This window comes from Pezoporus wallicus, unplaced genomic scaffold, assembly GCF_028554395.1.
Source record: "Pezoporus wallicus isolate ANWC-B61680 ecotype Strahan unplaced genomic scaffold, APGP_CSIRO_Pwel_v1 contig_8234, whole genome shotgun sequence".
Classification (NCBI taxonomy): Eukaryota; Metazoa; Chordata; class Aves; order Psittaciformes; family Psittacidae; genus Pezoporus; species Pezoporus wallicus.
This window is the reverse complement of record NW_026637703.1, coordinates 991,265-1,005,441: the sequence shown is the minus strand read 5'-3', so window position 1 is coordinate 1,005,441 and position 14,177 is coordinate 991,265. Positions and strand designations below refer to the sequence as shown.

Here is a 14,177-nt window from a genome sequence, read left to right as displayed (position 1 = left end):
GTACATGAGAAGCAAATCATGGAATGGTTTGGGTTGGAAAGGACTTTATGATAAGGGGCCGTGCTCTGTTGGGATGCTGAAGGGCAGGAGGGAGGAAGCCCAGGCTGCCCCAGCCTCCTTATCCATTGGAAAGGGCAGCTCAGCACCCTTGGGTGCACCCAATTGTGCACCAGAGAAGGGACAGGCAGGGCTGGCGCTGGGGCATCTCTGCTGATAAACCCATAGGAAAGCAACAAGTCGAGGTCGCTTCAAGCAGCACTTGGAGGAGCTTTGGGGTTTGGAGATGAGCAGCGTGGCCATAGGGACGTGGCATCACCCCCCAGCCCTTATGCCACAGGAAGCCGGGCGTGCAGTGGGGAGCAGAGCATCCTCCTGCAGTCAGGGAGCATCCTGCACCCAGCCACCCGCTCCCATGGACTCACCACAGGCCCCTCCTGTCCCTGCTGTCCCCTCACCCCGGGGACACCGCCTGTGCCCTGCAGGAGGAGAGCTGGCATCAGGTCACGCGTGATGGGCAGAGAGATCCCATCCCCACCGCGTCCCCTCCCCGGCTGCTGGGGACCTGCAGGCTCCATTGGGGAGCTCTGCAGCCCTTGATCCCCTCCACATCAAGGGCCAGGACACCTCAACCCCACCTCTCGGGTCCCTCCAAGCCCAGGTTTCATCCCCACAAAGTCAAAGCAAGGCAGCAAGAAGCTCTTACAGGGTTTCCTTTGGGACCAGCAGATCCCTCCATCCCGGCAGGACCCTGGGGAGAAGCAAAGGCGGTGGGAGGTTTGGGATGCTGCTCACTATCCCGCTCTGCAGATGAGACCCCAGCCCATAGGAACCCTGCCCAGGGCCCCAGGAGCTGCCTGTCACACTATAGGGATCCCCATCAGCTCACCCTAGCACCCTGCCCATGTAATACAAACCTTCCCATCCATTCCCACCCACCCAGGGGGCCACCAAGACACTCGGGGACAAGGATTTCACACCCGTTTGCAAGGCACATGGGGGGCAAACCCAACAGCAAGCGAATGGAGGTACCCACAGCTTAGAGACAAGGGACAGCACCCACTTACCTGCGTGCCCCTGGGGCCAGGGGGGCCACGTCTGCCCTGCAAGCCCTGTGGTCCCTGCAAAGCAGCAGGGGGGAGGAGATGCTGTTAGAATCAAAGCCCCGCACCCATTGTGCAAAATGAGATCACAGCCCCACTGGAGGAGACCCCATCCTGGCACCCCCAAGACCCCGCATCACCAAGAGGTTTGCTCATGTACACACCTGGGGGCCGCGGGGGCCAGGCAAGCCAAGAGGACCCATTTCTCCCTGTGGAGAGAGCAGGGGATGGACAGGATGAGTGCAGTGGCTGGGACATCCCAAGTAGCAAAGGATGGGAGCCGGGGCAGACCCACCTGAGAGCCATTGACACCTTGGCATCCAACAGATCCTGGCTGGCCAGGCTCTCCCTGCAACAGGAGAGCGTGCTCGGCCCTGCAGCCACGTGCACCATAAGGAGATGGGATGGGACCCCCCAAGGCATCTCCCATGGGGCTTTCCCAGTGTGCATGAGTTTTAACACCATTTATCCTCTGCCATTCCCTGCTCCCCATTACCAGGAGGCTGAACTTTTAAGCAGATACATCTCAGGTATAAATCAGCCCAAGGAGTGAAACCAAGCAGGACGTGGTGGCACATCCCAGCCATGGTGGCCCCTAAATGGCAGCAGCTCCCCCAGCTCAGCCAGCACCCATGATCTGGCAATGGTTTGAAGTGAAAAGCTGTGACTTACCCTGGGGCCAGCAGGGCCTGGGGGACCCACTGAGCCACCTTCTCCCTGCAACAGGACAGAAAGGATGCCGTTTGCCATCCTGCTTTGTCCTGATCCCCTCCTTTTAGTCTTCACATGAAGCATCAGCTACATGATGCCCCTTTGAACAGCTCCCTGGCCATTCCCTGGCTCCCCTTGTCCCTTTATGTTGGAAGATGCTTCCATTCACCACCCCCAAACCACTGCAACTTCCCTTATACATCCTCTGCAGACCCTTTGGCTGCCTCCCATGGATGTGGCAGCAGTTAAAGCTATCAGGGTGTTGAGAGCAGCAACCCAGAGGCTCTCAGCCTGGAATTCAGCTCAGCTGAAGGTGGTCACCTAAAAGGAACCCCCATGCAATGTGCTCTGCAGTGGCTCATTCCATCACCGGTCAGAATGAGCTGGGATGCTCCTGTCATCAGCACGCCCTGTGCCTGGTTGCTCTGGAGCAGTATCCCCATGAATGAGCCACATCCAGCACAAAGATGCAGACGTTTAATTTTAGGTCCAGCTCTTGGGGTTTAGTTTAGGTCCAGTTCTTGGAGTTCACTCTTAAGAGAGAACCACAGAGGGGTGGCAATGGCCGGCAAAGCCAAGTCCCCATCTTTCCAATGGGGAGCAGCAGGTTCCTGCATCTCTTTGGGGGGGCTGGTGATACAGAGAAAGCAAAACCACTCACCTCCAGCCCCACGGGGCCTTGGAAGCCCATTGCACCCTTCAGACCTGACATCCCCTGTGCAAAAAACCGAGAGTGGGGTTCAGTGAGTCGCCCACCTGCCTTTGTCCCATCCCTTGCAGGAGGAGCAGGGAAAACACAGGCTGTGCCCAAAGGCAGGAAAACGTGGGCTGGAGCCAGGGATGGGGCTTGGGGCACATCAAAGCATGTGCCAAGGAAAGGGGATGGAGGAAGGAGCAATCCCGGCGCGGTGGGGGTGAGACGTCCCCAGCATCCCTGTTAACTCACGTGAAGCCCGGCGGGACCTGGCAGCCCATTTTCTCCCTTCACCCCCTGGAAAAGGCAAGCGCAGGCAGAGCCATGGAGGAGAGCATGGCCTGGGGCTGGGGGCCGTGGTAGGGAAGGGCATAGCAAGGCAGACACCCTCTCACCTTCACTCCCTTCTCTCCTTTCTCCCCAACCGGTCCAGGGTCTCCCAAGAAACCCTAAACCAGGAGCAACGAGGACATGTGAGCCCGAGCTGGACCATCAGGAGCCCAACGTGGCTGCTGCGCTCCCCCAAAGGGGTGCTGCAGGGGGATGGATCCCTCAGGCTTGTGCTGAATGAGGCACCCCAGAAGCGAAGCCTGGCTTGTCCCCAGCACAGGGCCACCCCATTGCGTGCCAAGCTGGTGCTGAACCACACCACATGCAATGGGACAGGGATGGGGTGCCCATGGCAGCGCTGTGGCAGGGCCATGGCCATTGCCTGTGCCCTGAGCTTCACACTGAGGCAGTGGGGAAGGAAAAGAAAACCTCATGGGGCCATATGAGTGGTTCAGTGCTTCCTGTGTTAGCAGCTGCCAAGTGCTGAAGCACGGAGAGGGAAAGAGATGCTCTGTATGGATCCTGGGATGATGCTCACAGGCATCACAAAGTATGCGCCAGACAAAGATGATAAACCACATGGCACTGCTGTTTCAAATGGAAGACCATGGGTTTCAAACATCCTGTAATGATCAGATTGAGGAGGAGCCCAAAATCTCCTCAAAATTATAACTCTTAGAAGGGGGGGGAGAAAAGCTGACAAAACACCAGTAGTCTTTCTATGGACATTTTACATCCTGGCTGCAAAGCCCCTGGGAACACAGTGATGTGGGTACCAGGCACTGCTGGTGCAGTACCAGTAGAGGCAGTAACACAGAGCTCTTACTGTTGGCATCAAGTGCCTGCACTGGGACTGGGGCAGTGAGAGCTCGCTTACCTCTTCTCCCTTCTCCCCAGCCAGCCCCTGGTCACCCTGGAAGCCCTGCAGCCCCTGTGGAGAGGGAGGAAGGAGCAGAGCAGTTGAGGGGCTGCCCAGTGCTTCCAATCCATACCCAGTTCCAACCCCGCTGCACTGGGAGCTGCTGTCTTTTGCCCACAGCCACCCCAGCACAGGCTGCAGGGGGCTGCTGAGAGCCCCAGCCCTCTCAGTGTGGTCCAGTCCCTGCCACCATCCTCCATCCATGCTTGGGGCTGCAGCTTCCCCATCCCAACACTGGCACCCCATGGCCCTGCTCGTCCACGGCTCACCTGCTCTCCTGGCACCCCCCATGGCCCCGGTTTCCCATCCAAGCCAGGTTTGCCATCCAAGCCAGGGTGACCGGAGCGTCCCGGAGAGCCCTGGAGCCCGGCTTCACCCTGCAGGGAAGAGCCCAGCACGAAGACGTGAAATAGCCACATCAGGATGACACCAGTAAGTGAAACACTGAGCCCTGCCTGCCCCTGCCTCCTCACAAGGGCATGGGGAGGGATGGCTGGGGGAGAAGCTTTGTGCATCCCAACACTGGGATGTGGATGTGCCCAGGATCTCCAACCAGAACCAGCAGGGAACAAAGTGGGAGGCCAGGAAGAAGCAGTGCATTAAGTGGTCAAGTGAAAGCCTTCTCCATCTGCTTCTTAGCGCTGGAGCCAACACTCCAAGGCATTTCTGATGCTTTCCCATATAGAATCAAAGAATCCCAGCCTGGTTTGTGATGAAGGGAGCTTAAAGCTCCTCCAGCTCCAACCCCTGCCACGGGCAGGGACACCTTCCACTAGAGCAGCTTGCTCCAAGCCCCTGTGTCCAACCTGGCCTTGAACACTGCCAGGGATGGGGCAGCCACAGCTTCTCTGGGCACCCTGTGCCAGCGCCTCAGCACCCTCACAGGGAAGAGCTTCTGCCTAAGAGCTCATCTCAGTCTCCCCTCTGGCAGGTTCAAGCCATTCCCCTTGGCCTGGCCCTACAGGCCCTGATGAAGAATCCCTCTCTGGCACCCAAAGATGCAAGAGCCAAAGCAGATTTCTCTGTGCTGGGCATCCCCAGCTAAAGCTGAAGTGTAGCTTGTGTTTACCCCTTAGCTCACTGGCAATTGTAAATTGACAGGATAAAGCAGTCTGGAACAAAGAGATTTCCCTTCAAATCCCTTTGATTGTTTGGATTTCTCAACAGCTCAGGGACATTTGGCCAAGTCCAAAAACCAGGCTTTGTTTTAGGTTATAAAGTCAGAGGCTGAAGGGAGGTGCAGCTGCAAGTGGGGAATGTGGTTGTGAAAATACAACTTGGTTTGGGGCAGGTTTGCTTTGCCATCTCCCTCCCCAAGGCCTTCAGCATCTCAAGCAGTCATGCTCATCCCCATAGCTCATTGGTGGCCATGTATGTTTGAGTCACCAGCCCAAAAGGCAGCATTTTTGCCCCATTTCACACCCAGTCCTGGTTCTGGGGAATATTTCTTTGTGCTTTGCAATTGGGGAAGATTGTTCTTTGCATCTTGCAGGAAGAAGACCTGGGTTGCACTGCACCTCGGGCTGTGCTCTGGGGCAGGGAAGCCTCAGTAGATGCAGAACACACCACGGGCAAACCCAACCCAACGTGTGCTCAGGGGCTGATGCAGGTGGTTGAAATCCCTCCTCCTCTTCCTCACACCTGCTGTCATCCCATCAGCACCCCCATGTCAATGAGAGCAGAGTGGAGATCTGTTGGAGCCTCAACAGGCATCAAAGACCTCTTGGCCCAAGGTCTAGAAACGTGAACCTCAACAAAACCCAGCCCAGGCTGAGCCCAAAACTGAGCTGTTTCCTGGTTGGAAACCTGCCACTTAGAGCCTTCAGGAGATGCTAAAGCAAGAGCAGGAGAGCAGGGGGATGGAGACAGGGCTGTGGCCATGACACAGCCCCTCAACCCAAAGCCATCGGGCTTGCAGGTGGACTGCGATGGGTGGAAAGAATTTGCTCCTTTCCATTCCTGTGCTAATCCCCCCCAAACTGCTGACTCCCCTCCCAGATCCTGTTTATGTGAAGACTGAGAAGAGCTTTGGCATCTCTTGGTTGAGCTGCATTGACAGACTCCAGTGTTTACACACTGATGCCTTCCAGATGTTGGCAGCTGGTAAAACAGCATCTCTGGGGTTCATCCCTGCTGCAGGGGAGTGGGACAGGACACTAGGAGCAGGATGTGTGATGGAGAGCAGACACACAGTGCCTGAATCCACTCTAGCTTTTGTCATAGCTTGAGAGACCCAAAGATCCAACGCAGCTGCCAGAACCAGCCCATGTCCTGCTCCTGGTGCCTTCAGCATCAGTTCATGTAAACCCAGCCTTCCTTGGCTCCTCTTTTCAAGCCAGAGGAAAAGCAAGTCCAGTTTTGGGGAGGAAGGCATGGTGATGATGGCAGGAGGAAAGGAAGGTCATTGCTGAGAGGGAGCCAAGAGGACCACGATGCCGTGGGTAAGGTTAATGGGAGATGCTATGCAGGGTGGGAAACACTGGAAGGCTGAGGGAAGGTGGTTGCTCCGGCAGGGAGATGAGGAGCAGTGGGATGGGCTCTACTGTCCCTTTGGAGCAGCCCAGCAGCAACCAGAACAAATGAGCAAGAGGCAGAAGGGTGCTGGGGGACACCAAGCTGTGCTGGGACAGCTGTGGCAGCTTGTGTCCAGCTACATGAGAGGGCAGGGAGTGATCTGAAGACAGGCTGAGAACATTGGGGCTGTTCAGCTGGGAGAAGAGAAGCTGCGTGGAGACATCAGAGCAGCTTCCAGTGTCTGAAGGGGGCTACAAGGATGCTGGAGAGGCACTCTTCATCAGGGACTGCAGTGATAGGACAAGGGGTGATGGGTTCAAACAAACAGGGGAAGTTCAGCTTGGATCTAAGGCAGAAGCTCTTCCCTGTGAGGGTGCTGAGGCGCTGGCACAGGGTGCCCAGAGAAGCTGTGGCTGCCCCATCCCTGGCAGTGTTCAAGGCCAGGTTGGACACAGGGGCTTGGAGCAAGCTGCTCTAGTGGAAGGTGTCCCTGCCCGTGGCAGGGGTTGGAGCTGGAGGGGCTTTAAGGGCCCTTCCAACACAAACTGTTCCATGATTTTACGGAATTCTGCCATGAGCTTGTGCTCCCACAACACTTCAAACCAGGCACCCGCTGCCTTGCCCAGCTCCCAAACAGGCACCAAACCTGCCTGTTGCAGCTCTTCCTCACCCGGAGCTCCAGCGCTTGATCCAAGAGGGGCAGGGTCTCCGAGCATCCCCCAGCACAGCCACACATTGAACCTCTCCAAACTGGGCTCTCCCCGCACCCCCTCCCCAGGACCCCACTCACCATGTACCCCCGGTGGCCCTTTTCCCCTGGCTCTCCTGGCTCTCCACAGGGTCCCTGTGCACAAACAGGGATCAAGTCACCAAATGTGTCCCCCCCCATCCTGCCCCATGCCGAGAGCAGCTCACGGAGGCCATCATGGGAGGACAACATGCACAGGGGCAGCTTCACGCAGGGCAGAGCAGAGGATTCGCATCCCTAAGCACACCCTGACCACGTCTGTGGGCTCTGTGATCAGGGCTCGTTTGGAGGTGGTGACAGATCCACTTCTCCATTTTCTATGATGCCCTATGGAAGGTCAGGACAGGGAGTTTTGCCTTCATTTCCTTTGCTGCATGCCATTGAGACCAGCGGGGGTGATGGGGAGAAAGCATGACCCAGCACCCCAGGGGCTGCAGAGCCACCAGCCTCTGGCTGGCCCCACACAAGTGCTTCATCAGCCATTCCCTGGCTTGGTTTTGTGCCTCTGGGAGGGTTCCACATGATCCCCATCCAAACACAGGGCAGGAACCTGATTCCCTGGGGAAGATAAGCCAGCATCATTCAGCTGGCAGAGACAGAGGCTGTGTCTGCCAACGCAACCCAGGGAGTCTGGTGTCATCCGTCACCTGCTCTCTGGTGGGAAGCAGACGAGCAATGGGTTTCTTTGAAACCCAATCCCAAAGCCCTTAATTACAGCATTCCAGGAGCCACCAGAAACAGACCCTTTCCAGGGCAGCCCAGTGCAAGTGACTGGGGACATGGTCTCTGTCCCCTGCCCAGGGCAGCAAACACCACCCAGCTACAGAGAGGACATGGGGATTTCTTACTTACAGGTGCTCCTGTTCTCCCTGGATGCCCTGGTGGCCCGGGGGCTCCGGGTTTCCTCTGAATTGAAAGAGAGGAACATTGGTAAAGCACATCTCATTGGGAAGGGGGCTGGAGAGAAGAAAACGCATCTGACCAAGCCAGGAAAATGCAAACCACAGGATAAGGTACTTGGCAGCGATACTCACCGGCCAGCCTGCATGCAGGAGCTGGTAAAATGATGATTGCTGAAAGCAGAATGGGGAAAAAAAGCAAAATTCAATAAATATATGTCCTAAATCCATTTTTGCTGCTTCAGAATGTGTTTCCCATTGCTTTGGAGGACACAGCAATGAAGCAATCCCCTAATTTATACTATGTGTATTCAAGTCGCAGGAGAAGGCTTAATCTGAGGACAATGTGTAGGTGATAAGGAACCACCTTGGCCTTATCAGCAAATTAAGACAAGAGAACTCACTTCTCAAGTCTTTCAGCTCCCCCATGGATGCCCACAGCATGTGTAGAGGTTGGCACTGTGGTGTTGGTGAGTGCAGGTACCACCACCCTTAGCCCAGGCTGGACTAAACCCACTGTTTGCACACTGCAGTTTGCCCCAGGTGGGAAACCTCATCCCAACCAGCCCCATCCAAAGCCCAGGAGCAGTCGTGGCCAGGGGATTTCTCCTTGTTGCTTCCATCAAGCAAATCTTTCAGGTACTTCTAATTGATCAGGAGACCGGATGACCACAAAGAGGGGGAAAAGCCCACTCAAAAACCACAGGGTAAGATAATCCAATCACAGTCACAGCTAATCCCATTGTACTTCAAAGCCAATGTAAAGGTCCTAAAATGTCATAGAGCAGCATCTTCTCCGCACATTTCCAAGCCACATTCCCCCAAGTTTTGGGTGATGGCAAGGAAACAAAATGATGTCTATCTCTAACACATCAACACATAGACTCATAGAATAGGGTTGGAAGGGACCTTAAAGCTCCTCCAGCTCCAACCCCTGCCACGGGCAGGGACACCTTCCACTAGAGCAGCTTGCTCCAAGCCCCTGTGTCCAACCTGGCCTTGAACACTGCCAGGGATGGGGCAGCCACAGCTTCTCTGGGCACCCTGTGCCAGCGCCTCAGCACCCTCACAGGGAAGAGCTTCTGCCTAAGATCCAACCTGAACTTCCCCTGTTTGTTTGACCCCATCACCCCTTGTCCTATCACTGCAGTCCCTGATGAAGAGCCCCTCTCCAGCATCCTTGCAGTCCCCATCTCCAGCACATCTCCTGCCCTCCCAAACCACAAGCCAGATGCTCACGAGTCAAACCCCATCTTTCCTCCACCTCCTCCCCACGGTGAGCCCAGACACATGGTCCAGGCAGCTCCCCTTGCATGAAAGGCAAAGAACCCCCCCCCCCCCCATTCATCACCCCAACCCCAAGTAGCTGGAAGGGCAGGATTCCCACGTGCTCCTGAGCTTTAGGCTTGGGGGTGCTGGGGAACCCCCCTCTTGTCCCCCTTCCAAATATACCAGAAGGGAGAGAAGGGAAGGAGCCATTCCCCAAAGTAAACACAGAGCTTTCAACATATGGGAATGCTCCTAATAATGAGCAGGGCGCTGGGGGTCAGTGACGGGTGGATGATGGATGGATGATGGATGGATGCATTGAACTGCTCGAACACCACACCAGGCACCTCTGTCCTTTCCAGCTGATCCCAGTTTGGTTACCAGGAGCAAATGGGTGCAGCCCTTGCCAGGGCCAGGCCATGGTCTTCCTGTCCAGCCAGTTCTCATTTCCCTCAAAAGCTGCTCAAACTGGGTTTTGGGGGGGTTGGAGCACGGCCAATGCTTCTGCCTTGTCTCAGGAATCCGTGAACTCAGATTCACTCGGGACAGGATATTGTTTCATTAGGCTTCAAATAAAAAAATCCAACCTTTGAAGGGGGGGGGTAAAAATCCCACCGGAGACGTGAACTCGTATTTCAGAGCTCCAGATGCCAAGGAGAGGGGAGAGAATCAACTGCCTTCTGCAACTGCAGCAGGAAATAGCGCTTTGCTGCTGCAGCTCTGATTGAGAGAGCGGGGCGATGGGAGGAGGGATAGTGAGCAGGGGATGAAGGATGGGGAGCGATGCCCTATGGATCTGTCCCCCTGTGCAGGTCAGAGAAAACCCTTCAGAGAGCTCTGAAGGTTATAGAATCACAGCGTCCCAGCCTGGCTGGTGTTGAAGGGACCTTCAAGCTCCTCCAGCTCCAACCCCTGCCACAGCAGGGACACCTTCCACTAGAGCAGCTTGCTCCAAGCCCCTGTGTCCAACCTGGCCTTGAACACTGCCAGGGATGGGGCAGCCACAGCTTCTCTGGGCACCCTGTGCCAGCACCTCAGCACCCTCCCAGGGAAGAGCTTCTGCCTAAGAGCTCATCTCAGTCTCCCCTCTGGCAGGTTAAAGCCATTCCCCTTGGCCTGTCCCTACACCCCTTGTCCCAAGCCCCTCTCCAGCTTTCCTGCAGCCCCTTCAGGCACTGGAGCTGCTCTCAGGTCTCCCCTTCAGGAGCCTTCTCTTCTCCAGGCTGACCCAGCCCAGCTCTGTCAGCCTGGCTCCAGAGCAGAGCTGCTCCAGCCCTCTCATCACCTCTGTGGCCTCCTCTGGACTCAGTTCCACATCCCTCTCGTTTTGACCAGTTCTCATGGCTTGTTCCACCGGGATGGAGCAGAAGCAGCTATTGAGCATCCCAAGATCTGTAACTGCTCTGGGACAGCCACTGATGTCCCCTGTTTCCCAGTCCATCACAGTGGGACCATTACGTGAGTCCATCCTATTACGTCCCCCAGGCTGAGAAGTGGCTCTGACTTGCACATCCAAATGCACATCCACCCTGCAGCCCTCAGATCACAGTCCCTCTGTTCACAACAGCAACCCTGTTCCAAGCTGCATTTCCCACCCCATCAGACATAGTGAGCTGCAGAAGCAGACCCCCCCTTCCTCACAGCAGCCAGCATCAGCTTTCCCCTTGTGCTATCTCAACCCAGCTTGGCCAAGCCCAGCCCACATTTGACGCTCCTGATTCCTGCTGCCAGGGTCAATGGGGCTCAGACACAAAGCCCATTGAGGCTGTGGGTGCCCCTCACCTCCTTCCCCTCCAGATGGGCTCCTTGCCAAAAGCCCTGGGCCAGAAGCCAGCATCCAGCCCCTGGGAGCCCTCCAGCTCCTTCCCAAACACAGAGCAGCCCCCCTGCTCCCTGCAGCATTCCCAACACCTCAGCACCAAAGGTGGTGCTACACCAAAGGAATCAGGCCACGGCAGCATCCATAGGCATGAGAATTGCTTCCTGAGGAAGAACAAAGCCTGAGGCCCCTTTCCAAATGGAGGCAGGGAAAACCAGACAATTCTGAGTGAATGTGCGGGGCAAAGAGCATGAACAGCCTGAAAAGTGCTGCAACTGTGCCCTGACAACGGGATTATGGAGGTGTTTGCCCCAGACACCATGGGAGAAAGGAGATTGGCCTGGCACAGGCATAGGGATGCTCTGGCACTGCTGGCTTCTTCCAGCTCACTCTCTCCTACCCCTGTTTGCTCTGGTCCAGCGCTGTGTGTCTGCAATAGGTGTGTGAGCACTGGTAGCAGCACAGCACCAGCTCTAGGGCAGCAGGAGGCCAGGAGAACAGGGAGGTCCTACAGGTCAACAGAGATTCTCCCAGTGGTCATTCCCGTGCTTCCCAGGAGGAATCCGCTCTCCGCAACGGCAGGTGTTGATCTCCTGCAGCTGCTCTGATGCGGTCCAGGGCCAAACTGAACAGGCAGGACTGGCCCAAGGGCTTCTGGTTGGTCAATCCAAGCTCAGGCCAGCACAGGACCACTGCCCAGCTCCTACCTGCAGCCAGCATCGTGGTGCAGTGCTGGCAGAGCAGAGATGCTCCCAACTATCTACTGGTCAGCACTGAAGGCATCTCCTGGAGCAGATGAATGAGTTGAAGAGAAGACAAATGTCCTGCCCAAGGTCATTAAAGCTTTTTGAGGGCTGCAGCATTGAGCCTGGCCCATTACTGTGCCCCTGGCACCAACTTGCTTTGCGAGCCACCCTCGCTGGCCTCTGTTTGGAGCAGCTGGTATGATCTGGATGGGCTGCAGTGCCATCAGAGGGACACTGCAGATGCACAACGCATCCCTGCTCCAGGGAGCTCCAGCCTTAGGTCGGTGAGGTGCCTCAGGCATCAGTGAACCAATGCCTTCAGGTACTGCCCTGCCTGGCCCACACAAGACTCAAGGGGGGTTTGAAATGAAGCTAAATCACAGCAGTCACTATGGGGAACCTGGATGAGGATGGCTGGGTCATTGCAGTGATTGCTCCCACAGTGCAGGGGGCTCTGCAACACCCCAAGCACTGTCGCCACTGCAGCAGGGCTCAGGTGAGGAAGTATCTCATCATGGCAAGGACCTGGATGAGCCAGAGCCATGGCACACAGCAGGGATGGGGTTTGGAGCAAGCTGCTCTAGTGGAAGGTGTCCCTGCCTGTGCCAGGGGTTGGAACTGGAGGAGCTTTAAGGTCTCTTCCAACACAAACCAATCTGTGACTATGATATGGTGGAAAATAGGGGCAATGCTTTGTAACCAGCAACACAGAGCAGGAGAGGAGCTGCTTTCTGCATGACTTAGGACCTTCTTTTTAACCTGTTCTACAGAGGTAGAACATGGACAGGGCTTCTGTTCATCTATGAACATCTATGTAACATCTACAGGGCATGAACCATGCTAGTGAGGTTGTGGACGTGCATGTGGACCACAGGGACCCAAGATCTCCCCATCAGTCACAGGGGAATAGCTGTGTGAGCATAGGTGTGTAAATGGGGTGCACAATGATCCCATTTCATCTGCTTATAGAGCCATTCCCAGTGAGCTCCACCTGTATCCTTGGCACTTTCCCTCTATCCCAACAGATTAGGAACCTCAAACCATGGGGAACCCTTCCTCCCAGCGCTCATCCCAGCAGAGCAGGCGCTGGTGGGGATTGGGACACGGAGCTCCCCACTTGCATGGCTGTGACTCACCGTGAAGCTCTGCCAGTCCTCCCTGGAGTTCCTCCAGAGCACGATGGTGGGAACACCAGGGATGCCCATGGGGCCCGGGTCACCCGGGAGCCCTGTGCGCCCCACGGCTCCAGGGTACCCCTGCAGAGAGAAGGGCAGCTCCATAAAGCCACTCAACACAGGCTGGACTCTCAAATCGGCCTCCAAGTGGGGTCTGAACCTAGGCACATTCCTGGGTTCAAACCAGCTCTTAAGGGCTAAACAACCCTGGCGACAGGGAAAGCAAAAGGAATGAGCTTCTGAGGTGTGCCCAAACCCATCTCAGTGCCACAGGTATTGAAGGCAATGCACACAGAAATAGCATTGTGGGGCAATGGTTTTGCTCATCTACAGCTTGGGAAGGATGGAAACTCCCATGCAAGGGTGGTTAGGAGCGCTCATGCTGTTTTATTGGGGGGGGGGAACTGAGGCACCACCCTTAATCTGAGCATCGCCAAGCATCTATCAGTGCACTGGGCAATGCTGCGTGCAGCAGGAGACCAAGCTGTGCCGTGCAGGGGCTGTGCACCAGGTTCCCAGAGCAGGAAGGGCAGCCTGGGTCTGCCCAACGCGGTGCTGGAGGACATGTCCCTCCAAGAGGAGCTGGTGGATGCAGGGGTACACACCAGCATCCCTGCTCCAGGTGACCTGAGCTAAAGCTGCTTCGTTTCCCTGCTCTGCTGCCTTTGCAGAGCCATTAAGTGGCTTAGGGGAAAGACCACAGCTTGTCCAGTCAGCTCAGTCCTGACCCTGGGCTTAATATACGTGGTAACACCAATTCTTTCCTCTTCCAAATGCACATCAAGAAGCAGCTTCAGTGTCCCCCAGTGCTCTCTTGATGAAAGCCACCCAAACCATCCATGTATTCCCTGCAGCCCCTGCACCCTGTGCTCCCCTGGGTACTTACTTTGTCTCCTTTGGGTCCCACCAGTCCACGCCTCCCAGGACAGCCCTGAAAGGCAAAGGAAAAGAGCGGAGTCGCCCCGAAGGGAGACCCCCACAACCAGGGGTATCCCCCTGTGGCTGGGTGACCTCTGCTATGGCCATCGTGGCCCCAGGGAAGAGGGAAATGAGCTAAAGCAGCAGCACCAAGTCTCAAAGAAACACCCCAAAGAGTGGTGGGGTGGAAACTGCACCCTATTTGATGCTGCTTCCTTCCCACTCTCCTGCTCTGCTCAGCATCCATCACAGAAGTGCCCCCACACCATAACTCCAGGGTGCAGGAGTGAGTTTCCTGACACCTGGTGTGGAAAGGGAAGATGTTAGGAAACAAT

General features: G+C 56.1%; 1 protein-coding gene across 1 annotated transcript in view; it reads right to left on the bottom strand.

The window, feature by feature from the left end:
• The window catches only part of LOC130598175 (collagen alpha-1(I) chain-like), an 81,889-nt gene that overhangs the window by 18,694 nt on the left and 49,018 nt on the right, over positions 1–14,177 (bottom strand). The window contains exons 9-24 of the mRNA XM_057407374.1: positions 13,811–13,855; positions 12,886–13,005; positions 8,051–8,089; positions 7,869–7,922; positions 7,059–7,112; positions 4,024–4,131; positions 3,713–3,766; positions 2,901–2,954; positions 2,758–2,802; positions 2,473–2,526; positions 1,773–1,817; positions 1,396–1,449; positions 1,265–1,309; positions 1,065–1,118; positions 704–748; positions 423–476 (exon numbers count right to left, since the gene is read on the bottom strand). Coding sequence (XP_057263357.1) covers positions 423–476; positions 704–748; positions 1,065–1,118; positions 1,265–1,309; positions 1,396–1,449; positions 1,773–1,817; positions 2,473–2,526; positions 2,758–2,802; positions 2,901–2,954; positions 3,713–3,766; positions 4,024–4,131; positions 7,059–7,112; positions 7,869–7,922; positions 8,051–8,089; positions 12,886–13,005; positions 13,811–13,855 — 924 coding nt within the window. The remainder of the gene's footprint in view (positions 1–422; positions 477–703; positions 749–1,064; positions 1,119–1,264; positions 1,310–1,395; positions 1,450–1,772; positions 1,818–2,472; positions 2,527–2,757; positions 2,803–2,900; positions 2,955–3,712; positions 3,767–4,023; positions 4,132–7,058; positions 7,113–7,868; positions 7,923–8,050; positions 8,090–12,885; positions 13,006–13,810; positions 13,856–14,177) is intronic.